Here is a 27,768-nt window from a genome sequence, read left to right as displayed (position 1 = left end):
ACGAATGGTATCGCAAGTGTATTTAAGACAATTTTTTCGGGACTGTTGACACCTTTCAAAGCAGTCCTGGGCATTTTTCCTAATTTTGTCCATTCACTCTTTGGTGGCCTTCCACTCCTGTTGGGACTCGTAGCAGGCATTTTATTTTTTACTCTCCTGCTTCGTTATGGCAAGCCAAAGCGCAGACAAGACTCCAGCAACAATGGAAGAAACGATCCTAGCTATACGCTATCGGGACCGCATAACTAAAGTCCTTGGATAAGCCCAGCTAAGAGATCTGAATATGACCTGGTTTCTTTCATTCTGACCCATCTGGCAGAATTGTATCGTACCTGTGTTAAGATGTATGCTGTGCGGAGAAGAATGCGTGTTAGACACCTGTCTTACAATACAATCAGAAGTACCATTGGATACGGATACTTTGTTGGGTCCAGTGAAGGCTCATGCATCGTGTTGTCCCCAGCGGTTACCTATCCTGATGACGGCATTCGTTGAGACTTCACCACTGCGATTAAAGGGTAGTGAAGTACAAGATGAGAGCAGCATCAACCAGGTACGACCTTCTGTAGGCAATGCTGATCGAAACATCACTGAAAGCGAACATGCTCATGACTGCATGGTAGCGAAATTTTCCAACTTGGTCGAACTTTCACCTGAAGCGGTAAACTGTTTTTTTGAAAGTCTGTCTGAAATGATGTTCTCGCCCGAACAGAAAGAATAAACTTTTAAGCAAATGAGCACTCAGCGTTCCCTGAACTCTGAATTTGGCCTTCAGCTTTGAAAAACAAGAGCTTCTGAAAATTTTTGAACCTTTTTGACTTCTTCCCTTGAAAAATGAAAATATTTTTCCCCGATTCCAAAATATTTACCTTTTTTTGGCACTCATCCTCTGCTTAAAGTAGAACTATTCTTAGAGAACAGAGCTTCTATTATTAGGAACTCTAGAGACAATATATTAAACTCAACCTCTAGCATATTTACAGGAAACTGTATTTATATGTGATGGAATGGTCTTGCACTTTTTTTTCTGTATTAAGAGCCATTTCATGTGTCATTTTCGCAAATCATTCATGCTGATATATATGTGCATCTTTTTGAATGATTATACTGCTTGAAAGCATACAGTACCTATACTCATTTTCGTGTATTTCGCATATACCATTTCAGATGCAAAATAATGTATTTTGGGGTGGATCGGTATACACATGCACCGTTAGATATGTTTACTATTGCTTAGTTTAGTAATTATGGACATGAATTCGTGGAGTGGGTGTAGTGTGTTTTATCTAGGTACCTGAATCAATATCCTATTCTTTGCCCTTGTCCGGTTATAAATCAATAATATCCCTGCAACGGCAACGAAACCCTTTTCATAATTCGGTCATAGCGCATGCTGTCACATTAAGCAAGCCTATTCCTCCAGCCCCCTAGAAAGCACACCGAGTTCTTAAACAAATCCAAGCCTCCAGCAAACCTGGGAAATCCCCGCCTGCTATTGTTTTGATTTCGTCCGAGAACTCCTGTAAAGCACTGTAAGAACGACCAGTCCTTAGTGACATCTTTATTGACGTCTTATGTCCATAATTACGTCAACCCCGGCACCTTTCAGGTATAAATATACCAACGGTGCCTTAAGCAAACACACAGTGGTGGTGAATCTGGAGCAGCGACTACTTGCCCGAGAGCCCAGCTGATGCGAGAGCCCAAGGACGCTGCCCCTCCCTATTGACGCGCTGAGAAAGACGCTGTCTTTTCTCTTGCCGAGAAATCCAGCCTCCGGCGTTTCCAGCCTACCCTTGCGGGTGACTGGGATACCGAGTCCTGAGAGAGAGATACCAGCCCTCCTGCCTTCTAATACCCAGGTACTGAACTGACTAAACCCTTACAGAGAATTCTTGAGTCAGATTCTTGGCAAACCAAACTTAACTTAAACTGCTACTTACTTACTCCCTCCCATGTATTAGGCTTAGGTCAGGTACACCGGGGTAGGCGTAGTTAGAAGCACCAGTTGAGTACGATTAGTCAATGTATATATGTATGTATCTATTTTGGATGTACGTCGTTACAACGCGATGTTTTACATCGCAGTACTCTACAACGCATGTTTTACAATGCGAGTCGTTACCACGACTTGCGTTTTTGGGGGCTGGATAGTGAATAGTTTAATTTACTATTCCAACTCCAGTCCCCATGGATAGTAGGGTAGGAGTTGGATAGTAAATTAAAGTATTTACTATCCTGGAGCGCCCCCTAGCGCAATTCGTTGTTACAACTTGCGTTGTAAAAGTTGCATCGTAAGGGAACTGCGGTGTAACATCCGCGTTGTAAAGGATGTTCCCCATCTATTTTATCCATTTTAAAGTATCATATGGCTAAGAAACCATATCAATGCTTTTACAGTATTATTTCATAATCCTGCTTTTACTGTATGCACTTTACTTAACTATAAGTATTGCAATTGTAGCAATTCATTTCTCTTGTATGAGGAAAGAGACTGCTCAATAAATAACACCTTTTATTGAAAACGCCCGTCTCTCTTTTTCTCTGCAAATCTGGTGAAACTAAGTACGCACTTATTGACTGAGTAAAATATCTGTCTTTTGTTTTCACACGACTCTAGAGATATACTCTTGATCAGGGAGAGCAAAGTTGTCATGTTCTATGGTTGTCAGAAAGGAAATCCCTTCTTGTCTATCCAGGGAGGTTAAACTCCTCCTCGCTTATTCGAGAAAGTTTCTAGTGAACTCTGAGCTAGCTGGCAAAAACTTAAGTCTAATATCGTCAGTAAAGACCTAGATAACCTCAGTCCTACGTCTACACTACTGAATATATTATTCCAATGCGCAGAGTCTATTGAGAATATAGGAACTATACTACACCGGCCCCTCTGCCCCAGTGCTCTTACCTGCACGTGCCGCGGCTGTTTTTGGATATGGCTGCTTGGAGCCAGCCCCATTGCTACATGCTGTGAGAACCACCACTTTTTATTAAGGAGGTGCTTGAGAAGCCACCTGGAAACTAAATTTGAAATAAAACCGACCCAAACCAGTTCTGAATCCTTAGATAATGGATTTACATCCCCTGTGTGTACAAAACCACCCACTTTATTCCAGTGCCAAGTTCTTCTTGACCATGGAGTACTCGAAGAGCTGCCGTGAGACCAGGGCTGGTATCTGCCTGACATCCAGTCTCCCAGAGGTGAGGGGACATTAGCAGAAATCTGCCCTTCATACTGGAGGAGCTGAGGGTCTGCCTGAAGTGTCTCCATGCCTGAATGAGTAAGAGTGTGCCAGGCCTGGCAGGAGGAGAGACTGCCCGGGAGGAAAAGCCCAGTGTGTTCCCAGGACATGAAGTACCCAGAGAAAGCCAATTATTCCAGAGAACAAAGTCAGGAGTAACCAGAACAAGAAGGGGCCGACCAGCCTCTCTGGCTGGATGCTGTGTGAGCCACACTCGCCTGTTATGGGGCAAGTGTCCCTATAATACCCGGCAGTCCAACAAGGCCTCGAAAGACTGGTGCTGCTGATGCTGACAAGTGAGAGAGTGTAGCTGCAATGCAGTTGAAGCAGAAAGAGCTGATCAGCCAGGAGGCCGTACCCGAGTGCTGCAGGATTGGGTAACTGGCACACTGAGTGCTGTGTAAAGAGCGCGGTAATGCTTGTACTCTGCATTAACAGCACACAGCCTCCATACACAATGTGTGTGCACAGTGCCAAGCTACCCAAGGGTGAGCAGGGGTTGTACAGTGTGTGTAATCACACACCCTTGACAGGAGCGGTAGGTTCTGCCTGGGGCACCTCCTCAGCCAACCAGACAGTGCCGGTTCCAGCGCCAGCCTTCATAGCACCTCCAATGTGTATGCACAGTGCCCTAGGCCCCATAGAACATGCACTGAGAGCCATGCTCTCTCTTATATTCACTCACTTGGCATAGTGGCTGCAGGTCCCATTGCACAGATCATTCTCTATGTCTGAAAAGGAAAAGAGGACAATTGAATCTGAAGTCGGAAGGATGTTAAAAGTAAAATATAGTAGATGGAGCAGCAGGAACAGACTTAGCAGACCGGACAGGAGAAACAGCAGGAACAAGAGAAACTGAATGAACAAGAGAAACAGAAGGAACAACAGAAGGAAAAGGAGAAACAGCAGGAACAGGTGGAACATGAGAAACAGCTGGAACCAGAGACACAGAGGGAGACAGAGACACTGCGGGAGCAAGAGACACAGTGGGAGCAAGAGACACACCTGGAGCTAGAGACACCGCGGGAGCCAGAAACATTGAAGGAGCCAGAGAAACTGCGGGAGCCAGAGACACCGCGGGAGCCATAGACACTGTGGTAGCCAGAGACACCTCAGGAGCCAGAGACAACGCAGAAGCAAGAGCCACTGCGGGAGCAAGAGACACCACGGGAGCCAGGGACACCGCGGGAGCAAGAGACACCACGGGAGCAAGAGACACCGCGGGAGCAAGAGACACCGCGGGAGCCAGAGACACCTCAGGAGCAAGAGGCACAGCGGGAGCAAGAGACACCGCGGGAGCCAGAGACACCACGGGAGCAAGAGGCACAGCGGGAGCCAGAGACACCTCAGGAGCAAGAGGCACCACGGGAGCAAGAGACACCGCGGGAGCCAGAGACACCACGGGAGCAAGAGGCACAGCGGGAGCCAGAGACACCTCAGGAGCAAGAGGCACCACGGGAGCAAGAGACACCGCGGGAGCGAGAGACACCGCGGGAGCAAGAGACACAACGGGAGCGAGAGACACCGCGGGAGCCAGAGACACAACGGGAGCAAGAGACACAGCGGGAGCAAGAGACACAGCGGGAGCAAGAGGCACAGCAGGAGCAAGAGACACCGCGGGAGCAAGAGACACAGCAGGAGCAAGAGACACAGCTGGAGCTAGAGACACAACGGGAGCAAGAGACACCGCCGGAGCAAGAGACACAGTGGGAGCAAGAGGCACAGCGGGAGCAAGAGACACAACGGGAGCAAGAGACACCGCGGGAGCAAGAGACACCGCGGGAGCAAGAGGCACAGCGGGAGCAAGAGGCACAGCGGGAGCAAGAGACACAGCGGGAGCAAGAGACACAGCGGGAGCCAGAGACACCGCAGGAGCAAGAGACACCGCGGGAGCCAGAGACACAACGGGAGCAAGAGGCACAGCGGGAGCAAGAGGCACAGCGGGAGCAAGAGGCACAGCAGGAGCAAGAGACACAGCGGGAGCAAGAGACACAGCGGGAGCAAGAGACACAGCGGGAGCAAGAGACACCGCGGGAGCAAGAGACACCGCGGGAGCAAGAGACACCACGGGAGCAAGACACACCCCAGGAGCAAGAGACACAGCGGGAGCAAGAGACACAGCGGGAGCAAGAGGCAAAACAGGAGCAAGAGAAACGGCGGGAGCAAGAGGCACAGCGGGAGCAAGAGACACAACGGGAGCAAGAGGCACAGCGGGAGCAAGAGGCACAGCGGGAGCAAGAGGCACAGCGGGAGCAAGAGACACAGCGGGAGCAAGAGACACCGCGGGAGCAAGAGACACCGCGGGAGCAAGAGACACCGCGGGAGCCATAGACACCGCGGGAGCAAGACACACCCCAGAAGCAAGAGACACAGCGGGAGCAAGAGACATCCTGGGAGCCAGAGACACAAAGCGGGAGCCAGAGACACAGCGGGAGCAAGAGACACTGCGGGAGCAAGAGAAACAGCGGGAGCAAGAGGCACAGCGGGAGCAAGAGACACAGCGGGAGCAAGAGACACAGCGGGAGCAAGTGGTACAACGGGAGCAATAGACACCGCGGGAGCAAGAGACACCGTGGGAGCAAGAGACACAGCGGGAGCAAGAGACACCACGGGAGCAAGAGACACAGCGGGAGCAAGAGACACCACGGGAGCAAGAGACACTGTGGGAACCAGAATCTCAGCAGGAGCAAGAGACACAGCAGGAGCCAGAGACACAGCGGGAGCAAGAGACACTGTGGGAACCAGAATCTCAGCAGGAGCAAGAGACACAGCGGGAGCTAGAGACACCGCGGGAGCCAGAGACACAACGGGAGCAAGAGGCACAGCGGGAGCACGAGGCACAGCGGGAGCAAGAGGCACAGCAGGAGCAAGAGACACAGCGGGAGCAAGAGACACAGCGGGAGCAAGAGACACAGCGGGAGCAAGAGACACCGCGGGAGCAAGAGACACCGCGGGAGCAAGAGACACCGCGGGAGCCATAGACACCGCGGGAGCAAGACACACCCCAGGAGCAAGAGACACAGCGGGAGCAAGAGACACAGCGGGAGCAAGAGGCAAAACAGGAGCAAGAGAAACGGCGGGAGCAAGAGGCACAGCGGGAGCAAGAGACACAACGGGAGCAAGAGGCACAGCGGGAGCAAGAGGCACAGCGGGAGCAAGAGGCACAGCGGGAGCAAGAGACACAGCGGGAGCAAGAGACACCGCGGGAGCAAGAGACACCGCGGGAGCCATAGACACCGCGGGAGCAAGACACACCCCAGAAGCAAGAGACACAGCGGGAGCAAGAGACATCCTGGGAGCCAGAGACACAAAGCGGGGGCCAGAGACACAGCGGGAGCAAGAGACACTGCTGGAGCAAGAGAAACAGCGGGAGCAAGAGGCACAGCGGGAGCAAGAGACACAGCGGGAGCAAGAGACACAGCGGGAGCAAGAGACATCCTGGGAGCCAGAGACACAAAGCGGGAGCCAGAGACACAGCGGGAGCAAGAGACACTGCGGGAGCAAGAGAAACAGCGGGAGCAAGAGGCACAGCGGGAGCAAGAGACACAGCGGGAGCAAGAGACACAGCGGGAGCAAGAGGTACAACGGGAGCAATAGACACCGCGGGAGCAAGAGACACCGTGGGAGCAAGAGACACAGCGGGAGCAAGAGACACCACGGGAGCAAGAGACACAGCGGGAGCAAGAGACACCACGGGAGCAAGAGACACTGTGGGAACCAGAATCTCAGCAGGAGCAAGAGACACAGCAGGAGCCAGAGACACAGCAGGAGCAAGAGACACTGTGGGAACCAGAATCTCAGCAGGAGCAAGAGACACAGCGGGAGCTAGAGACACCGCGGGAGCCAGAGACACAACGGGAGCAAGAGGCACAGCGGGAGCAAGAGGCACAGCGGGAGCAAGAGGCACAGCAGGAGCAAGAGACACAGCGGGAGCAAGAGACACAGCGGGAGCAAGAGACACAGCGGGAGCAAGAGACACCGCAGGAGCAAGATACACCGCGGGAGCAAGAGACACCGCGGGAGCCATAGACACCGCGGGAGCAAGACACACCCCAGGAGCAAGAGACACAGCGGGAGCAAGAGGCAAAACAGGAGCAAGAGAAACGGCGGGAGCAAGAGGCACAGCGGGAGCAAGAGACACAACGGGAGCAAGAGGCACAGCGGGAGCAAGAGGCACAGCGGGAGCAAGAGGCACAGCGGGAGCAAGAGACACAGCGGGAGCAAGAGACACCGCGGGAGCAAGAGACACCGCGGGAGCAAGAGACACCGCGGGAGCCATAGACACCGCGGGAGCAAGACACACCCCAGAAGCAAGAGACACAGCGGGAGCAAGAGACATCCTGGGAGCCAGAGACACAAAGCGGGGGCCAGAGACACAGCGGGAGCAAGAGACACTGCTGGAGCAAGAGAAACAGCGGGAGCAAGAGGCACAGCGGGAGCAAGAGACACAGCGGGAGCAAGAGACACAGCGGGAGCAAGAGACATCCTGGGAGCCAGAGACACAAAGCGGGAGCCAGAGACACAGCGGGAGCAAGAGACACTGCGGGAGCAAGAGAAACAGCAGGAGCAAGAGGCACAGCGGGAGCAAGAGACACAGCGGGAGCAAGAGACACAGCGGGAGCAAGAGGTACAACGGGAGCAATAGACACCGCGGGAGCAAGAGACACCGTGGGAGCAAGAGACACAGCGGGAGCAAGAGACACCGCGGGAGCAAGAGACACCGCGGGAGCAAGAGACACAGCGGGAGCAAGAGACACAACGGGAGCAATAGACACCGCGGGAGCAAGAGACACCGTGGGAGCAAGAGACACAGCGGGAGCAAGAGACACAGCGGGAGCAAGAGACACCGCGGGAGCAAGAGACACCGCGGGAGCAAGAGACACCGCGGGAGCCATAGACACCGCGGGAGCAAGACACACCCCAGAAGCAAGAGACACAGCGGGAGCAAGAGACATCCTGGGAGCCAGAGACACAAAGCGGGAGCCAGAGACACAGCGGGAGCAAGAGACACTGCGGGAGCAAGAGAAACAGCGGGAGCAAGAGGCACAGCGGGAGCAAGAGACACAGCGGGAGCAAGAGACACAGCGGGAGCAAGAGGTACAACGGGAGCAATAGACACCGCGGGAGCAAGAGACACAGCGGGAGCAAGAGACACAGCGGGAGCAAGAGAAACAGCGGGAGCAAGAGGCACAGCGGGAGCAAGAGGCACAGCGGGAGCAAGAGGCACAGCGGGAGCAAGAGGCACAGCGGGAGCAAGAGGCAAAACAGGAGCAAGAGACACAGCGGGAGCAAGAGGCAAAACAGGAGCAAGAGACACAGCGGGAGCAAGAGAAACAGCGGGAGCAAGAGGCACAGCGGGAGCAAGAGGCACAGCGGGAGCAAGAGGCAAAACAGGAGCAAGAGACACAGCGGGAGCAAGAGGCAAAACAGGAGCAAGAGAAACAAGGTGGTGACTGATCCACACACCCAGAGGAAGGACTGAGCACACCTGCCTGAGTCCCCCCCTTCAGGGCCAGCAGGAGCCCAGAGAGGTACCTTACCCACGGCACAGGTGAAGCCTCGCCAGCCTTTGTAGCAGTCACAGGATCCGTCTCCTCCTATCCCGTCTCTGCACCGACCGTGGACACAGGTGCACTCTGGGTGACAAAAAGAAATATCACATGAGAGGTGGTCACTCACCGTCCTTCTCGCAAGCTACCTCCAATCAATGCCTGGAGCCCCTTTTACACCTTCAATAAATCAATCCATCCATCCACCACCCATCCATCCACCCACTCATCAATCCACCCACTCATCCATCCACCCACCCACACACCCACCCACCCACCCATCCATCGATCCATCTATCCATCCATACATCCGCTCATATCCACACATCCACCCAACCATCCAACTTTCCATCCACCCACCCATCCATCCATCAACCCATCCATCCACCCATACATCATCCATCCATCCACCCATACATAATCCATCCATCCACTCTATCATTCCAGGTGAATATTTGAATTTTCTCCAAGAGCCACTAATCCACTCTTCTTCTAAAGCTTGAAAACAAAATAAGTCACAGATGGCTGCTGCTGTAGCTATTTTTTTTTTTTTTTTTTTTTTGCAGAGTTTTATATAGTGCGAACTTGACCCGAACCGAACCGGGTATCAGAGCGCTACTAATTCAGTGTGAGAGGCTACTCATTCGGTGTGAAAGTCTACTCATTCGGTGAGAGAGTCTGCTCATTCGATGTGAGAGTCTACTCATTCGATGTGAGAGTCTACTCATTCGGTGAAAGTGTCTGCTTGTTAGGTGTGAGAGTCTACTCATTCGGTGTGAGAATCTCATCATTCGGTGTGAGAGTCTACTGATTCAGTGAAAGAGTCGGCTTATTAGGTGAAAGAGTCTGCTCATTAGGTGTGAGAGTCTACTCATTCGGTGTGAGAGTCTACTCATTTGGTGTGAGAGTCTACTCATTCAGTGTGGGAGTCTACAGATTCAGTGTGAGAGTCTACTTATTCAGTGTGTGAGCCTACTCATTCGGTATGACAGTCTACTCATTGGATGTGAGAGCCTACTTATTCGATGAAAGAGTCTACTCATTGGATGTGAGAGTCTACTCATTGGATGTGAGAGTCTACTCATTGGATGTGAGAGTCTACTCATTGGATGTGAGAGTCTACTCATTGGATGTGAGAGTCTACTCATTTGATGTGAGAGTCTACTCATTTGGTGTGAGTCTACTCATTTGATGTGAGAGTCAACTCATTTGATGTGAGAGTCTACTCATTTGGTGTGAGTCTACTCATTCGATGTGAGAGTCAACTCATTTGATGTGAGAGTCTACTCATCCGATGTAAGAGTCTTCTCATTCGGTGTGAGAGTCTACTCATTGGATAGTCTACTTATTCGATGTGAGAGTCAACTCATTTGATGTGAGAGTCTACTCATCCGATGTAAGAGTCTTCTCATTCGGTGTGAGAGTCTACTCATTGGATAGTCTACTCATTCGATGTGAGAGTCTACTCATTCGATGTGAGAGTCTACTCATTGGATAGTTTACTCATTCGATGTGAGAATCTACTCATTCAGTGTGAGAGTCTACTCATTCAGTGTGAGAGTCTACTCATTCGGTGCCCTCTGCTAGGATGAGAGCTTAGCCCAAAGGTGTGATGCAATATTCCCTTGGAAGGCAGGAGAATGGCAGGGAGAGTGAAACCAGACAGAGATTTATGTCCCATGTGCTGCTTTCCACTGTTATCCACCAATGGTGTCACCATGCACTACAGCATGAGCTGCCTAGATACACCCCTAACACAGAGGAGTCGTTTTCAAGCTTGTACATTCGCAGGACTATGCTGTCAATCAAGCTCGGTTTCAATAAACAGTTCTCTACAAAGCGGCAGATTGTGGATTTGGAAATCTAAGGATATCTTCGATTCGCACAGCCTTGACCACAGGGAGTGGCAGTTCAAGAAAAGAAAAGTGAGGGAAAGGATGGAACGGGCTTGACATATAAAGTGCTTGGGATGCTCTGAGGAGGGTGGGATACAAGGATGTGAATGAGTGGATAGGAGATGGGGTGAGAGCATTCATCCCTTGTGAGGGTGGGTGGAACGAAGGGGAGGGCTGACGTGGGAGGCAGAGGAGCTGTGTGAGCAGAGTGGAAGGGTGTGATGATAAAAGGTGTTGCTGTTTCTCTGGCTGTCATTGTGGTGGATTTTGTGTGGCTGGTTGTGGAGGAGAGGGTGTGTGGGGGGGGGGGGGTGTCACTGCCAGCACCCACACACCGTAACGTTCCTCTTCCACCATCTTCCTACCTCTCCTCTGGACGGCCTCCTATTTCTGGGTTGTTAGATGTTGCTTTCTCGAATGAACCTCTTTGCTCCTGAGGAGTCTTCAAATGTAGTATTACTGGGATCAACTCAGCACCTCAGAAGTGTGACAGGATAGGTGACCCTAGCAGCAATCTATGTATATTTACAGTGGGAATGTGGTACAAATACACTCATAGTTGGGAATGTTGAGCCAACGAAGGCCACTTGGCAATGACACAACAATCCATCCTATATGACCCCTCCTTAGGTACACTATGGCCTTTGCACCTTGCCCCACACTCTCAAAACGTACCTGATTTGCAGTCCTTTCCATATCTCCCCGGCTCACAGGTCTCGCAAGCCGTGCCGTGGAAGCCCTCGTGGCAGATACATTCCCCGTTGCCCGCAATGCCATCCTTGCAGATGCCGCTGCCCGAACACCAGTCGCCAGGCTTCCCTGGGCACATGAGGCACTGGTGTCCAAAGTACCCCGCACAGCACCCTGGGATCTAATGGAGAGTGGGACAGAAGAGGCCAGGTTACTCACTCCATACAAGAACCCACCATACACCACAACCCTCTCAAACATGCCCATCGACTACCTTTGTGTGAGAGCTGGTGCTAGGGACGTGCCCATCATTGCAGACAGAGTATGGAAACCTGCTGAAAATCATTCACTGGAAATTAATCTTTGATTATCTATAGAAGGGGCATATTCAGGACTATCCCCCAGATTCATCAAGAACGCATTTTGCGATTCCTTAATAGCGAAAAATACCGATTCGCTACTAAGGAATAGCAAAATGCTATTCATCAAGAAATCACTTCAAAAATAGCGTTTTCTAATAATTCCTTAATTGCGACTCGCAAATTGCGAGTCGCAATTGAGGAATATCTCCATATTCATTCCTATGGGCCTAGAGGCCCATAGGAATGAATGGGAAGACAATCTCAATTTGCTAATCGCAATTAGCGATTCGCAAATTGAGATTGCGATTTCAAGGGTGCAGGGGTGTCCAAAGGACACCCTGTTGCACCCCTGAAATTGATGTGTGCACATATGTTGCGCACACACATGCCCTTAGGGCATGTGTGTGCGCAACATGAAACTTTGAAAAATGCACTTTAGTGCATTTTTCAAAGTTTTTGCTATTTACCACGTAGTTAGACTTCGCGGTAAATAGCGGCCCCAAAGTGCGGATTCACAATTTTAAAATGGTTCATGAATTGCATTTAAGGAATCTCAAATTGAGATTACTTAAATGCAATTAATCCCAATTTAGTGATTTCTAGAATTGCGATTTTTGCATTTGGGATGATGAATCCCAAATGCAAAAATAGCGCTCGCAGAATCTGGCCCTTTGCGAGCCGATTTTAGTTTGATGAATCTGGCTGTAGGTTTGGGATTTAGTGGTGTACAAACTTCCACCAGAGCACACTTCCACCGTAGACTCACTGTTCACTTTGGGGGAGTTCAGGCGAGAGTGCAGACTTCCACCACAGACTGACTGTTCACTTGTGTAGTGCTGTGTTGCTGTCTTGGTTTGCTTTATTTGTGTGTGGTATTTTGCTGCAGTGTGTTGCGTTGCTGTGCTGTTGCTTAGATAATGTTATGCGGCTTTGCGTTTTGAGGTGTGCTATTGTCTTGTTGTTGAAGATATATATTGTGTTGCTGTTTGAGTACTGTTGTACTGGTGTTTTGTTGTTTTATGCTGTTGCTAAGTTGTTTTTGTGTTGATGTTGTTTGATTAGTGCAACTGTTGATGCCTTTGCTCCTTATTCTTACATAGTTGTCGATGTTCCTCAGGACATGACGCAGATCTAGTGACTGTCACGTGATCATGAATGGACAGACCAGGAAGCAGAAAGACGTCTGTCGCTTCATGTGAAGTTGCTTTCAGTCTGAGAGATGGTGCACATATAGTTCAAGTAAAAATATACACAAAAACATTCAATAACTTGACTATACGTCAGCAGTTACTTTCACAAAGATATTTTGCAACTTGTGTAGTGTCCCTGTTGTTAGAATGTGAGAAGAACATTATACAACCACAGAGTAGAATGAAGCTTTGCTTACTACAGAGACGTTTGTGCACTTGAACATGCAGCCTTGTGCCTTCCTCAGCCTCTTCGTGTAGACGCAGTCCGACTTCGTGCTCATTGGAGGAGGCTGAGGGCGAAAGAAAGGCGCGTGCGCATGTTAATGAAGACAAAATAGAGTGCATCACTCGTCTGTGCAGAGAGTGCCGTCAGATCATGGGTGAGAGAGTGTGAGTGAGTGAGCAATGGTGAATGAGGGAGCGTAAGTGTTGTATGAGTGAGTGTAAGTGAGTCGCGGGAGTAAGAGAAAGAGGGAGCATGAGTGAGTGAGCAAGGCTGAATGAGGGAGCGTAAGTGTTGCTGTGTGAGCAAGTATAGGTGAGCAGTTGTAAGAGAAAGAAGGAGCGTGTGTGAGTGAGCAAGGGTGAATGAGGGAGAGTAAGTGTTGTGTGAGTGAGTATAAGTGAGTGGGAGTAAGAGAAAGAGGGAGCGTGAGTGAGTGTGAGAGTGAGCAAGGGTGAATGAGGGAGAGTAAGTGTTGTTGAGTGAGTGTAAGTGAGTAGGAGTAAGAGAAAGAGGGAGCATGAGTGAGTGAGCAAGGGTGAATGAGGGAGCGTAAGTGTTGCTGTGTGAGCAAGTATATGTGAGCAGTTGTAAGAGAAAGAAGGAGTGTGTGCGAGTGAGCAAGGGTGAATGAGGGAGATTAAGTGTTGTTGTATGAGTGAGTGTAAGTGAGGGGAGTAAGAGAAAGAGGGAGCGTGAGTGAGTGAGCAAGGGTGAATGAGGGAGAGTAAGTGTTGTGTGAGTGAGTGTAAGTGAGCGAGAGTAAGAGAAAGAGGGAGCGTGAGTGAGTGAGCAAGGGTGAATGAGGGAGCGTAAGTGTTGCTGTGTGAGCAAGTATATGTGAGCAGTTGTAAGAGAAAGAAGGAGTGTGTGCGAGTGAGCAAGGGTGAATGAGGGAGAGTAAGTGTTGTTGTATGAGTGAGTGTAAGTGAGGGGAGTAAGAGAAAGAGGGAGCGTGAGTGAGTGAGCAAGGGTGAATGAGGGAGAGTAAGTGTTGTGTGAGTGAATGTAAGTGAGCGAGAGTAAGAGAAAGAGGGAGCGTGAGTGAGTGAGCAAGGGTGAATGAGGGAGAGTAAGTGTTGTGTGAGTGAGTGTAAGTGAGCGGGAGTAAGAGAAAGGGGGAGCGTGAGTGAGTGAGCAAGGGTGAATGAGGGAGAGTAAGTGTTGTGTGAGTGAGTGTAAGTGAGCGGGAGTAAGAGAAAGCGGGAGCGTGAGTGAGTGAGCCAGGGTGAATGAGGGAGAGTAAGTGTTGTGTGAGTGAGTGTAAGTGAGGGGAGTAAGAGAAAGAGGGAGCGTGAGTGAGTGAGCAAGGGTGAATGGGGGAGAGTAAGTTTTGTGTGAGCAAGTATAAGTGAGCTGGAGTAAGTGTGAATATGGGAGAAAGAGGCAGCATGAATAATGGACTGTGAACATGGCCATAAGTATGCATGAGTTTATTCACACAAACTCCCATCTTTTGCAGAAAACATAGTGCCCTGTAATTCACAGTTCCCTGCAGGAGGGTCCCTTACCCTCTAAAGTTGGGAGAAAGAGACCACTAGCTGATCTGACTCTTCTTGGTAACTACAGTCCAGTACCATCTCCCCTGGCTTGAGAAGGAACCCCTGCGGGCAATCTATCCCTCCAACCTGCTTCAAGGCTACAGTACTAAAACTACCGGTGCTACAGACCCACTGTGGCTCACAGAAACCCTGAGACTCCCAGGGATCCACTGACACATTCCAAGCTCAGTCACCTTCTGCATCAGCAGGGACGGAGGAGAGTGGGCAAAGCCAGGCCTGCCCTTGACACAGTCACTTGTAGCCTCTTCGAGGCCTTCACACTGGTCCCCACATTGTTCAACCTTAGAAGCTTGATGCAGCCGTCATCAGAAGTATCCCTTCACCAACATGCGGATGACACACAACTTCATTTGAAAATCCCTTCACTTGCTGACATCATCATGCTTAAAAAATGCCTAAAACATTCTAAAATGGATGTCATCAAACCTCCTCAAGTTAAATCCAGAAAACAGTATATATACTCATTATCAGTGAGGGGGTTGTAGCCAGTACTGTGACTGGTCATCACGGCGTGAGAAGGTTCCCGATGGTGAAGCATGCCAGCTATGCTGGGTGAGGGTAATCATCCTTCAAAAGGAATAATCCATCCAAGCCAGGTCTTTCCCTTGCTTTCTCCTTCCTCTTGCTTTGTCCATTTCTGCCTCGACTGTAGACCCAGGAGTTCTGTTGTGCTTTATAGCGCTATATTGAGGAAACAACACCTGCTGGTCTTCAAAGCTCCCCTGGCCCTTCTCTGTGTGTTTTGCCTGCTTGTAGATCTGCATTGCATGTAGGGTTGGGGGGATGAACACTTTACCCAGTGGGTTGGAGGTGGTGATGTGGGAGGAAGTTGGAGATTTTTGGCCGTCCTGGTAATGTTTGTTCTCCCACAACACATTGGTGATCCTTTTTACACGTCTGCTTGATGATTGTAGCTATGGGACTGATATGGCTGCAGTGCCACTGCCTGGCCTTGTGCTGGGATAACTGGGATATATTATTGGAAAGTAAGAGATGACGGGGCCACCTTGATGTCGTGGAACATCCGAGGCATGGATGACCCACGTAAGGTTGGACAGGTATTTTAGTACCTTAGGAAACGTATTGTAAACATACGGTTACTTCCGGACATGTATCTTACATAATACATTAACACCAGGCTACAAACGGGGTGGACGGGTAAGGCCTTTGTGAGAGGAGTGGCAACAGTGATAAGCAAAGGAGTGGAATGGCGCACCCTCAATGCCACAGTCAACAAGGAAGGGGGATATATAATATTGCATCACTTTCTGATGGGTAATAGCCTGCGTGTATGGCCCTAACATTAATCACCCTGACTTGTTCTTAATCATTTGGCACAAAATCCTCAGCTTGTGACACTCGACAGGTATGTGGGGTGGGTTGGACTTTTATGGTGTGTTGAACCTGGAAACCCCCATTCTGAACGGAGGCCCCGCTTTTGCGCAGCTTCACAACTGCAATCCTTTTGTCTCATTATGAATTCATTGACATCCATTCTGCCCAGGTGGAGACACCCGAGGCCACTAAGCGCACATGCATCACTACCTTGTGTAACACTTAGTCGCGTAAAGGTTATTGGCTTGTCACTAGGGATGTTGTTGAATGGACTGGGTGCGTGAAACAGATGCAGCGGATGCTTTCAGACTGGCGTGCACCTATGGTGTTGGTAATGGTAATACCTGATGCAGATGACCGCGCATTCACATGGAGACTGCCCCATAATACTCTTAGGGACCGATTCACAGAACTAATGTGAGACAAATTCCTAAACGTACTACTTTTGGTATTCACAGAAGGCATTTAGTAGTCTTAAGTCAGGATTTTGAATTAAAGTAGGATTTTGATTTTAAGAGAAACTTAAGTTTAACTAAAAACAAAATCCTAACTGAAGACAAAATCCTGATTTAAGACAAAATCCGAATTTACGACAAAATCCGAATTTAAGACTACTAAATACCTTCTGTGAATACCGAAAGTAGTAAGTTTAGGATTTTGTCTCAGATTAGTTCTGTGAATCGGCCCCTTTGAGGACAGATTTTTAAATCTGAAATCAAATCTGATATTGTAGATGTTTTGCCTTCAGTGAGAACTCTGCTGCATTCCCTAGCACGCTGTGGGATGCATTAAAGGCTTACATTCGAGGAACATCAACGTAAAAACAAATTGGTGTTCAACAAGGCCTGAGGGAACCTTTAAGTCAATCGGAGGAGGAGACAAGGGTTAATTTAAAACAAAATCTTAATTTAAGACAAAATCCTAATTTAAGACAAAATCCTAATTTAAGACAAAATCCTAACTTAAAACAAAATCCTACTTTAAGACAAAATCCTAACTTAAGACAAATCCTAATTGAAGACAAAATCCTATTTTAAGACAAAATCCTAATTTAAGACAAAATCCTAATTTAGGACAAAATCCTAATTTAAGACAAAATCCTAATTTAAGACAAAATCCTAATTTAAAACTACTAAATGCCTTCTGTAAATACCAAAAGTATTAAGTTTAGGATTTTGTCTTAGATTAGTTCTGAGAATCGGCCCCTTTGAGGACAGATTTTTAAACCTGAAATCAAATCTGATATTGTAGAGGTTTTGCCTTCAGTGAGAACTCTGTTGCATTCCCTTGCACGCTGTGGGATGCATTAAAGGCTTACATTCGAAGAACATCAAAGTTAAAACATATTGGTGATCCACAAGACCTGAGGGAACCTTTAAGTCAACTGGAGGAGGAGCCAAAGGTTAATTTAAAACAAAATCCTAACTTAAGACAAAATCCTAATTTAAGACAAAATCCTAACTGAAGACAGAATCCTAACTTAAGACAAAATCGTAATTTAAGACAAAATCCTAACTTAAAACAAAATCCTAAATTAAGACAAAATCCTAACTTAAGACAAATCCTAATTGAAGACAAAATCCTAATTTAAGACAAAATCCTAACTTAAGACAAAATCCTAATTTAAAACTACTAAATGCCTTCTGTGAATATCAAAATTAGTACGTTTAGGATTTTGTCTCAGTTTATTTTTGAGAATCGTCCCCTTTGAGGCCAGATTTTTAAATCTGAAATCAAATCTGATATTGTAAATGTTTTGCCTTCAGTGAGAACTCTGTTGCATTCCCTAGCACGCTCTGGGATGCATTAAAGGCGTACATTGGAAGAACATCAAAGTAAAAACAAATTGGTGTTCCACAAGACCTGAGGGAACCTTTAAGTCAACTAGAGGAGCCAAAGGTGAACTTAAAACAAAATCCTAATTTAAGACCAACGGTTCCTGCTTTCTTTGTGGCCGGGCTTTGCTCCGCCGCAGCGCCGCAGCACCAGCAACCAAGGGCCGGGCCTTGCTCCGCCTGCTCCCCGGCCGGGCTTGACTCCGCCGGGTCCCTCCCACCACCAGTGACGCCACCAGCAGCGCCAGGAGGCGCATAAAGGCAACGCCAGGGCCGAGTCCTGTGGGGTTCTTTGACCAACGGTTCCTGCTTTCTTTGTGGCCGGGCTTTGCTCCGCCGCAGCGCCGCAGCACCAGCAACCAAGGGCCGGGCCTTGCTCCGCCTGCTCCCCGGCCGGGCTTGGCTCCGCCGGGTCCCTCCCACCACCAGTGACGCCACCAGCAGCACCAGGAGGCGCATTAAGGCAGCGCCAGGGCCGAGTCCTGTAGGGGTGCTTTGACCAACGGTTCCTGCTTTCTTCGTGGCCGGGCTTTGCTCCGCCGCAGCGCCGCAGCACCAGCAACCAAGGGCCGGGCCTTGCTCCGCCTGCTCCCCGGCCGGGCTTGGCTCCGCCGGGTCCCTCCCACCACCAGTGACGCCACCAGTGACGCCACCAGCAGCGCCAGGAGGCGCATAAAGGCGGCGCCAGTCCCTCGTCCCGCGGGACGCGCGCGGGCACGCGCCGGGAGAAGCCCGGGACTGCGGTAAGACAATATAACACGTTCTTATTTTAATTATTTTTGTTTCCTTGCCCCTTTCAACAATATTGAACTAAAACACCCTCTGGGTGAGACATTATTGTTCTACTGTACCTGTGTTTTGCACCGTAGTACCATTAGTTCCAATAACATGACGAAGCTTAGGTCATCAAAACTTTCGATGGTAACTGAGACAAGGACAATGGATAATTATCTTATAAAGGTGGTTAGTAAGATTAATAAGGATAGGCGACTCTCACTAAACAGGGTAAGCCCAAATGCCTCACCTACAAGGCTGAGTCCACCTTCAACTCCCTTGACTCAGTTAGATAGTCGCCTGGAAGACTCTATCGTTATCGATATTAATGATATTAATGATGGGTCTATTGTGGTGTCACAGGAAGAGCGGTAAGTCATAAATGACTCTATCTCGAGTCGGACCCCTATGCTCTCCCCATTGCCCTCACCAGTACAATCGCCCGCTCGTAGAATTGTGCGAGCATGTAGGAAGGCACCTGTCAAGCGGGCGGTGGGCTTGAAGGTAAAAAAGACGGGGAGCACATCAACTAGCAGTGGAAGTATTTTAGAATCAACAAATCACGCAGAGTCGAATAATTTGCACCCTGTCCACATTGAGCTCTTGGCAAGTATCATCGAGTCAAAATTAGAAGACATGATTAGACCTCTCGTGGCAAAGTTAGATCAGGTCACCAAAGAGGTATCTAGGCTAGGGGGCCTGCTAGACTCACACATGACTCAGACTAACACACACAAGAGTCTTTGTACTGGCAACAATGCTATAGGGGCTGTGGTTTCTACCAGTTCAGGGGGAAATGGGCCAATGATTACTGCTCAAAATCCACCAGTCACTCGACCACAGAAAGCCCAACCTCCCAACTTACCATCAATCCCAGCCCCACTAGCACAACCAACCCCACCAAACACTGACAGCCAGAACACTATAGTGGGGGAGGCAAGGATGGGAGAAGTAGGCCTAAGAGAAAATACACAGCTAACCTCCCACCGGAGTGTGTCCCATATACAGTGGTATTAACAAACGTTCCTGAGGTTGATTCTTGTCTTTCTGATTCCAGCTTAGAAACCCATGCTGCGCTAAAAAACAAAACATTAGCTTGGTTAAATATAAATTGTGGTTTCCCGTTTGCCTTTTCGAATGAAATAATTTCCACTCGAAGAGTTAGCTGGATTGGCAATGCTAGAAAGAATTCGAGCGGGGACTGTATTATCGTAAATTTTAAGCACCCGCAACACGTTGCAACAGTCCTCCTAAGAGCAGCATCCTTACCCATAGTGGATAACTGTGTATGTGCTAGGCCTCTGGGGTTTTTCTACAATCACTTGGATAACACCCAGCGACCATCAACCCATCAGCATAAGAATTCAGCTAATGGGTATAGAAGGGGTGTTGCCGGCTGGGTCCCAAATGTTTCTCAACATCAAAATAACGGGGATCCCCACTGTTACCAGTTGGATAGCACGTATAATCAATCTAATCAGGCTATACCACTATTTAATCGTTATACCCCCTTATCCTCATTGGAGGAAAATGATTGACTCCCTATTGAATCAGGGAGTACTTCCCTGCTTCCTATACCCTTGTTTAAAATTGTTACTTGGAACATTGCTGGTATTAAGACTAAAGCTGGAAATAGTGAGTGGCTTAATACATTAAAAACTTTTGACATAATCACTCTACAAGAGACATGGGATCAAGACAATAGTTTCTCCTTGGACGGCTACAGTCACTTTTGCATTCCTGCATCTAGTAGTACTGCAGGTAGAGCCAAGGGTGGCTTACTAACCTTAGTTAAACTTGATGTAAAAGGAAAAATAACACAGTGTATCTCAGGGAGCGATAATTGTTTGATTGTTGAACTTTCTTCTCAGGACAAGTCTAAGATTTTATTCGTACATTTTTATAACTCAAATGCAAATGAGTGCACCGGTCATAATTTGGAAGTACTGGACACATTTTTGTCTGCATACAGCGTAAATGTAAATACTTTTGAAATATTATTTTTGGGGGATTTTAATATTCATCCCTGCACCCTACCATGTATTAGCCACGATGAAGAAGGTCCACCCCTTTCCTCATCCATCCACCTGGAACATACTAGGCGGGGGGAGTATTTAGAACATTTTCTTGCTAGATGGAACTTATATGAGTCAGGTTGCGGGGATGGTAAAAAAAGGTCCCCTACATTTAAGGGTAAAGATGTTGGCACTATTATAGATTGTATTTTTTGTCTTCTTTCTTGTTGTGTAAGGTTTTAAATTATCATTCAGAGGTATCAGTTTTTAGTGATCTTAACTCTGTTATACTGGAATCAAAGCACTCAGATCTACTCTCACTAAAAACGGTGACACATAGAGGGGGACTAAATGTGTCTGTCAAAGATTTGAATTTAATTTGAATTTAAAAACATTTCTATAGCGCACTTTTACCATGCGGTTTCTTGGCGCTGTTGAATTGTGAGGAAGCAGGCAGGAGCGGAGGGAGGATTTAAGCATTGTAGGCTCGGGAAAAGAGAAAAGTTTTGAGACCCTTCCTGAACTCAATATAAGAAGATGACATGCGGAGTTCCAAGGGAAGGGAGTTCCAAAACGCAGGAGCAAGCACTGCGAATTTCGTACCGCCAGTCTTTTTCTTGCTGAAGCGGGGGATGGTTAACAGAGCCTGATGAGTGGACCTAAGCTCTCGTCCGGGTGTGTAGGGGGTGATGGCAGAACAAATAAATTCCGGGGCGGTGCCCATTTTAGCCTGAAAAGTGGTGCAACCAAGCTTGAACAGGGCACGCTCTTTCACCGGCAGCCAGTGCAAGGCCTGCAGTAGGGGGGTGGCTCGATGGAATTTGGGCAGGCCGTGAATCAGGCGGGCAGCCTGGTTCTGCACTAGCTGCAAGCGGCGAATGGTGTAAGCTGGAGCGCCATTATAAATGATGTTTCCATAATCGAGGCGCGAAAGCACCATAGCCATCACTATAATTTTTAGGGCGGGTAAAGAAAAAAAACGAGAGATCTTCCTAATGATTCGGAGGGAAAAGAAACAGGAGGAAACAACCGAATTAACCTGAGAGTGAACAGAAAGTGAGGGATCCAGGAAGATGCCAAGGGTCTTGACCTTGGGAACTGGGAGCGGGGGAACACCAAGTGAGGAGGGCCAGTGAGAAGGGGACCAGGGACTGCAACCACCTCTGGTCAAGACTAACTCCGTCTTGCCCGGGTTGAGTTTGAGGTGGTTGCAGTTCATCCAGGCCTGGATGAGCAGCATGACGGATTGGACATTTGAAGCGGAGGAGGAAGAGTGGGAAAGGTTGAAAATTAGCTGGAGGTCATCGGCGTAATTGAACACCGTGACCTCGAGCTGCTGTAACATAAAAATAAGGGGGTAAATGTATAAATTAAACAAAAGAGGGGAGAGGGAGGAGCCTTGGGGGACTCCACATACAACCTTACGAGGGGCAGCGGTGAAACCAACAAGGTGGACTGCCTGAGCCCTATCACTCAGGAAGGACTTAAGCCATGCGAGGGCCAGGCCCTCTATGCCGGCCGCCTTGACACGCGTGAGGAGGATGGAGTGGTCCACCGTGTCAAAAGCGGCGGATAGATCTAAAAGAATGAGGGCCTGGGGGAGGTTGGTATCAATGCCCTCGCGTAGGCTGTCCATTACTGAGATCACTACCTTCTCTGTAGAGTGGAGGGGGCGAAAGCCCGCCTGCCGGGGGGAGAGGCAGTGGTTGGTTTCCACATAGGTACTCAGGGTGCTGGTTACATGGGTCTCGAGAACCTTGGCCAAGTAAGGTAGAAGGGAGATGGGACGGTAATTGGAAGGGATTGAAGGGTCGGTACCGGGTTTTTTGAGGATAGGGATGACTGCCGCAAATTTATGGGCAGTGGGGACCACTCCAGATTTGAGTGAGTCATTTAAAAGTGTGAGGGGGGGAGTAGGACAGTGTAGGAATATTTCTCGCAAAATGCGGGCAGGGGCAAAGTCTAGGGGGGAACCTGACTTTACCTTTTGGAGCAGGGGAGAAAGTGTAGCTATGGTCAAAGGGGGAAAGGAAGTAAATTTGGAAGTGATGGCGGGAGGGGAGGGATTGATAAAGGTAGGGGAAGAGGGAGAGATATTTGCCTTGATTTTTGCGACCTTATCAACGAAGAAATCGTTGAGGGAGTCGCAGAGCGGTTGAGAAGGGGGATCAAGGCCGTGGCTCTGTTGGATGAGGCAAGCTCATGTACTGTGGCAAAAATCTCTTTAGATTGAGATTCAGCTGCTAGTATCCTGTTTGAATAAAACAGGGTCTTGGCATCAAGTATGCTTTGTTTATATACTTTGAGCACAGAAAGGTAGGTAGTTTTTTTGGCGGGGCAATATTCTCTTCTCCATGCACGCTCTGCTCTGCGTGCGGCTAATTTCTTCTCCTTAAGGTCGGGGGTAAACCAGCGATTGGCCGCATGGGCACGCTTCACCGTGATCCGTCTCAGGGGAGCAAAGTCGTCGCCTGCCCGGGTCAACCAGCCATCGATGGTAATCAGCTGGTCCAGGGCGGCGAGGCCTGAGAGGTCAGGGCAGGAGTAGGCTAGGGATGAGCAGAAAGATGACATGTCAGCCTTACCCCATTTTCTAGCCCAGGTGTTCTTGGAAAGAGGAGGTTTAGGCGCTGGGACTAACGCGAGAGAGAAGGAGATAAAAAAATGGTCCGACCAAGAGCAAGGGGAGATGACAGGGGGAGTGGTAGGGATATTTAGGGTCCAAACCTGGTCAAGCGAGTGGCCATGAACATGGGTGGGGCTGTGGACGAGGGGAAAAAAGTTAAGACTGGTCATGAGGCAGGTAAATTCTTTAGAGAGGGGGCTTTCGGCGGGATCGTTAGGCCAAACATTAAAGTCACCCAACACCAACACTGAAGAGTTGTTAATAACCAGTGTGGCGAGGATGTCCTGAAGGCAAGAGACAAAGTTGGAAGTTGCGTGAGGGGGTCGATAAATGAGAACAGCAGTAAGGGGAGTCGAGTGAGAGCTAGCACGAATTATTAGGCAGTCTACCTCAGGGATAGGAGGAGAGGGGAGTATTTGGAAGTGGGAGTTAGTATGTGTTATCAAAGCTACTCCGCCGCCTCTCCTGCCCTCCGGGCGATCCGCTCGAATGATGGAATATGAGGGAGGGAGTGGGGCTAGGACGTTGGGAAGGGAGTCTGACTTGAGCCAGGTCTCTGTTAAGAACAAGAGATCCGGATTGTGGGTGTCAAGAAAGTCGTATAGCTCATGCTGATGGCTGACAGCGGATCTGGTATTGAGGAGCGTGGCAATGGTATTATAAGACGGCGTGTGGGGAACAGACGAGAGGGAGTGGATAGGAGCAGCGGCACAAGACCAAGGGAAACAACTTTGAATAGGGGCGGGTGGAGCAGCGGGGGGGCTCGTACGGAGATTAAAATGTTGTAATGTGTTAGACACAGTAGGACTAATGGTGCCAGGGATCCAATGAGAGAGAAGCTCAGAGGAAGTATATGACAGCGGGAGGGCATAAGGGGGTGCCCCCTGCCCCGGCCTGCCGCGGACGGGCGCAGACGGGCAGGACTCTGGCTTGACTCCGGCGAGCCTACGGCGCGCCCGCTGCGCTCGTCCGCTGCGCTGACACATGGGGGACGTTTAAATAGAGGAGCAGCGTGGGGGGAGTGGCGTGGGTGGGGTCGGGCGAACCAGCCCGATCCAAGATGGCGGCCACTACCGCTAGGCGCCTGAGGTGGAATCAGCTGCCAGCCAGCCCCGCTGGGCCCCTGAAAAAGCAAGGTGAGGGTTAGGGGGTACCTGTTAAATTTCAGTACAGGTTAGACAGCAAAATTAGGCAATTTAAAAGCAAGTGCGTGTCGCCGCTTTTAGTCAGCGTGACAGCGCGCTAAAAGAACTTAAAAGCTCAGTCGCAGCCCTCAGCTCCTGCAAGCAAGCCCACTGCCACCGGGCTGCTCGCAATCGCTGGGGAGACTGGGGATCAGAGGCGAAGGCTAAAATGGACAAAAATAGTTCCCGAAACATTTCTTCAGGAGGTATTGATTAAGGTAGAGGATGAAGTGGTAATATGCCTAGCAAATCGGACACAAAACGAGGATGTTATTTTTGCGTTTGATAACATTTGTATAGAAATCAACCATAGCCTACAGGCAGGTTTAAGTCAGAAATCACCTCAAGGTAAAAGGTGGTTTGACAAAAAATGCTCCAAAGCTCACGGAGACTTACTTAAAGCCCTGAAAGCCAAACCCAAAAACCATGTATATATAGCTAGCTTAAGGAGCACTTATAAAAAAGCTATCCTAGAGAGAAAAAAGGAACTGAAAGATGAAGCTTGGGTCCAATTACTTGATCCAGAAACCCTAAAAAATAGTGGTTTATTTTGGAAAATTATAAATCAGCCACTTTTTTCGTGAGAGGAGAATACCCCTCTTGAGGCAAATATCACTGGATCCAACATTTCAGTAAAATATACTCAGACATTAGCAATGACTTGCAATTTGAGGGTATTATTCCCAATGCCGAGGGCCCTGCTGTAATTTTGAGGCTGTAGAAGTGGAAAGGGCAATAGATCAGACCCTGAAAAACAAAGCGCCGGGCCCTGATGGGGCCCCGGCGGATGTTTTCAAAGGTGCCCCAAAATTTGGGTCTAAAATCTTATGTAATGTTTTAATGCTTTATCAAATGATAAATGTGGAAAAAATCTATCATTATTCCGGTCTACAAAAAGGGCAACAGGCAAGACCCCTCCTGTTATAGACCGATTTCACTGATTGATTCTTCTGTGAAAATATTGGGTCGGGTTATTTTATCTAAACTGAATGATTGGGTAAATGAGAAAGCGCCCTGAGACCTGCCGGTGATTTTGCGCTATATAAACTGACATTAACAATAACAACAATGAGAAAGGGGTCTTGTCGAATGTTCAGTACGGATTTAGACCAAAAAGAAGCACGATAGATCAAGGGCTTAAACTGCACCTATTAGTGGATAAATATACCAGGGCCAAGGAGGGGTCCATGTACCTGGGGTTCATGGACCTCTCGTCAGCCTTTGACCTTGTTAATCGATCAAAATTGTGGCAAATTCTAATTGACATGGGTCTTGACAGGGCTCTAGTAAATCTCCTGGCTGACTTACACTCGGGCCTTATAGCCTCTGTCAGGGTCACACCGGAGGGTCGCTGCACTAATCATTTTAATTCCAAAAGGGGTGTTAGGCAGGGGTGCATTCTGGCACCCCTCCTATTTACCATCTACATAAATGCAGTGGAACCAGCGTTAATAGAGGCATCCCTTGACATCCCACGTATAGGTGTTCTTGGAATTCCAGTTCTCCTATACGCGGATGATGCCGTCTTGCTCTCACGGACCGATGTTGGTTTACAACGCCTCTTGGACGTATTTGAAGACTTTATGGGTTCTTTGGACCTTAAGATTAATGTTAAGAAGTCTCAAATTATGATAATGGGCAAGAGTACTAAGAACAAGAACCTAAAAACTTTTACTTGTGGCAAAGAAGAACTTTGTAGAGTAGCCACCTTTCCATACCTGGGGATTACTTTTGACGAGAGAGGGAACTGGGGCCCTCAGATAAAAAATAGAAATATCTCTCTCGCAAGAACATCCTCTGCCATAGAGGGCTTTTCGAAAAAATTGGGGGCAAGGCCAATAGTAACTTTAATGAAAATCTATAAAGCAAAATGCCTTGCGGTGGCAACATATGGTAGTGCCATTTGGGGATACTGCTCTCCAGATAGTATACAGATTACTGAGAACACATTTTTAAGAGCTGTCCTCTCTGTGCCCCAGTCTACCCCATCATACACAATCCACACTGAACTAGGATTAGGTTTTATTTCAGACATGATAAAAATGGCACCTCTCCTAGCATGGCCGAAGATCTGGTTGAACCAGGAAATCCCTCTTAATCATATTATTTTAAAAGATTGCTTACGGCTAGATGAAGCCAATAAAATCTTGTGGCTAGCATACATTAAAGAAAGCTTTGCTAAACTAGGGAGACCTGAGCTTTTTTCCTCCCCGGAGTCTATAACAACAAAGGACATTGCCTTGATCAAGGGTTCAATGGGAGATATGCTAAACCTGGAGAGGGAGCAGATGGAATTAAAAAAACCTACGGTGAGGGCTAACATTCTAATGAGTACTCAAGTAGGCCCCGAATTGTATTTAACTTCTGTGAATCAAGCTTATCACTGGTTCCTCTTAACCCGATTTCGGTTTAATCTGATCCACCTGAACCTTGGTCATTTTCCAATATGGAGTACGCCTGAAAACGCGATGCCGTGCTCTTGTGACAATTTTTCCACCCAGAATACAATGCATTTTCTGATGTTCTGTGGACACTAGACGGCAGTAAGGACGAAATATTTGATCCCTATTTTAAAGGAGGCAGGGTTTATCCAAGTAAAGCCAGCACTTCTGTTTTTACAGTTATTGCAGACTCCTAGGATTATGTTTCATGTTGCCAATTTCCTAGTGGGGGCCGTTAGGATCAAGAAGAGGAAGATGATCAATAATCCTTATAATGTTGATTTATAGTGGAGGAAAGCAAGTACAACGTTTATATTATGGGAATGTTTGCCGTATGGCATTGATATGTGAGATTGTATAATGACTGATATCTAGTATTCCTACCAAACTGACCTCTTTTCTAATGAATTTTAAATGTATTTTAAAGGTTTAATATTTTTTTATAATCTTTGTAAATATCTTGACTGGGTAAATTAATTGTGATTTTATTATGTATAAAATTATGTATTTAGAATATGTGAATTTTGTATAGTGCTATTGTCTTTTTATGATATTCATTTATCAAAATAAAAGTATCTTGACTGACTGACTGACAAAATCCTAATTGAAGACAAAATCCTAATTTAGAACAAAATCCTAATTTAAGATAAAATCCTAATTTAAGACAAAATCCTAATTTAAGACAAAATCCTAATTTAGGACAAAATCCTAATTTAAGAAAAAAATCCTAATTTAGGACAAAATCCTAATTTAGGACAAAATCCTAATTTAGGACATAATCCTAATTTAAGACTACTAAATGCCTTCTGTGAATACCAAAAGTAGTAAGTGTAGGATTTTGTAGTAAG

General features: G+C 48.1%; 1 protein-coding gene across 1 annotated transcript in view; it reads right to left on the bottom strand.

Annotated features, from left to right (window-relative positions):
• The window catches only part of STAB1 (stabilin 1), a 769,578-nt gene that overhangs the window by 264,838 nt on the left and 476,972 nt on the right, over positions 1 to 27,768 (bottom strand). Inside the window, exons 38-41 of the mRNA XM_078661896.1 lie at positions 13,123 to 13,215; positions 11,359 to 11,554; positions 8,780 to 8,875; positions 3,925 to 3,970 (exon numbers count right to left, since the gene is read on the bottom strand). Coding sequence (XP_078518022.1) covers positions 3,925 to 3,970; positions 8,780 to 8,875; positions 11,359 to 11,554; positions 13,123 to 13,215 — 431 coding nt within the window. The remainder of the gene's footprint in view (positions 1 to 3,924; positions 3,971 to 8,779; positions 8,876 to 11,358; positions 11,555 to 13,122; positions 13,216 to 27,768) is intronic.

This window comes from Lissotriton helveticus, chromosome 9 (genome assembly GCF_964261635.1).
Source record: "Lissotriton helveticus chromosome 9, aLisHel1.1, whole genome shotgun sequence".
NCBI classification, from domain to species: domain Eukaryota; kingdom Metazoa; phylum Chordata; class Amphibia; order Caudata; family Salamandridae; genus Lissotriton; species Lissotriton helveticus.
The sequence above is the reverse complement of the archived record's forward strand: the minus strand, read 5'-3'. Positions and strand labels throughout refer to the sequence as shown.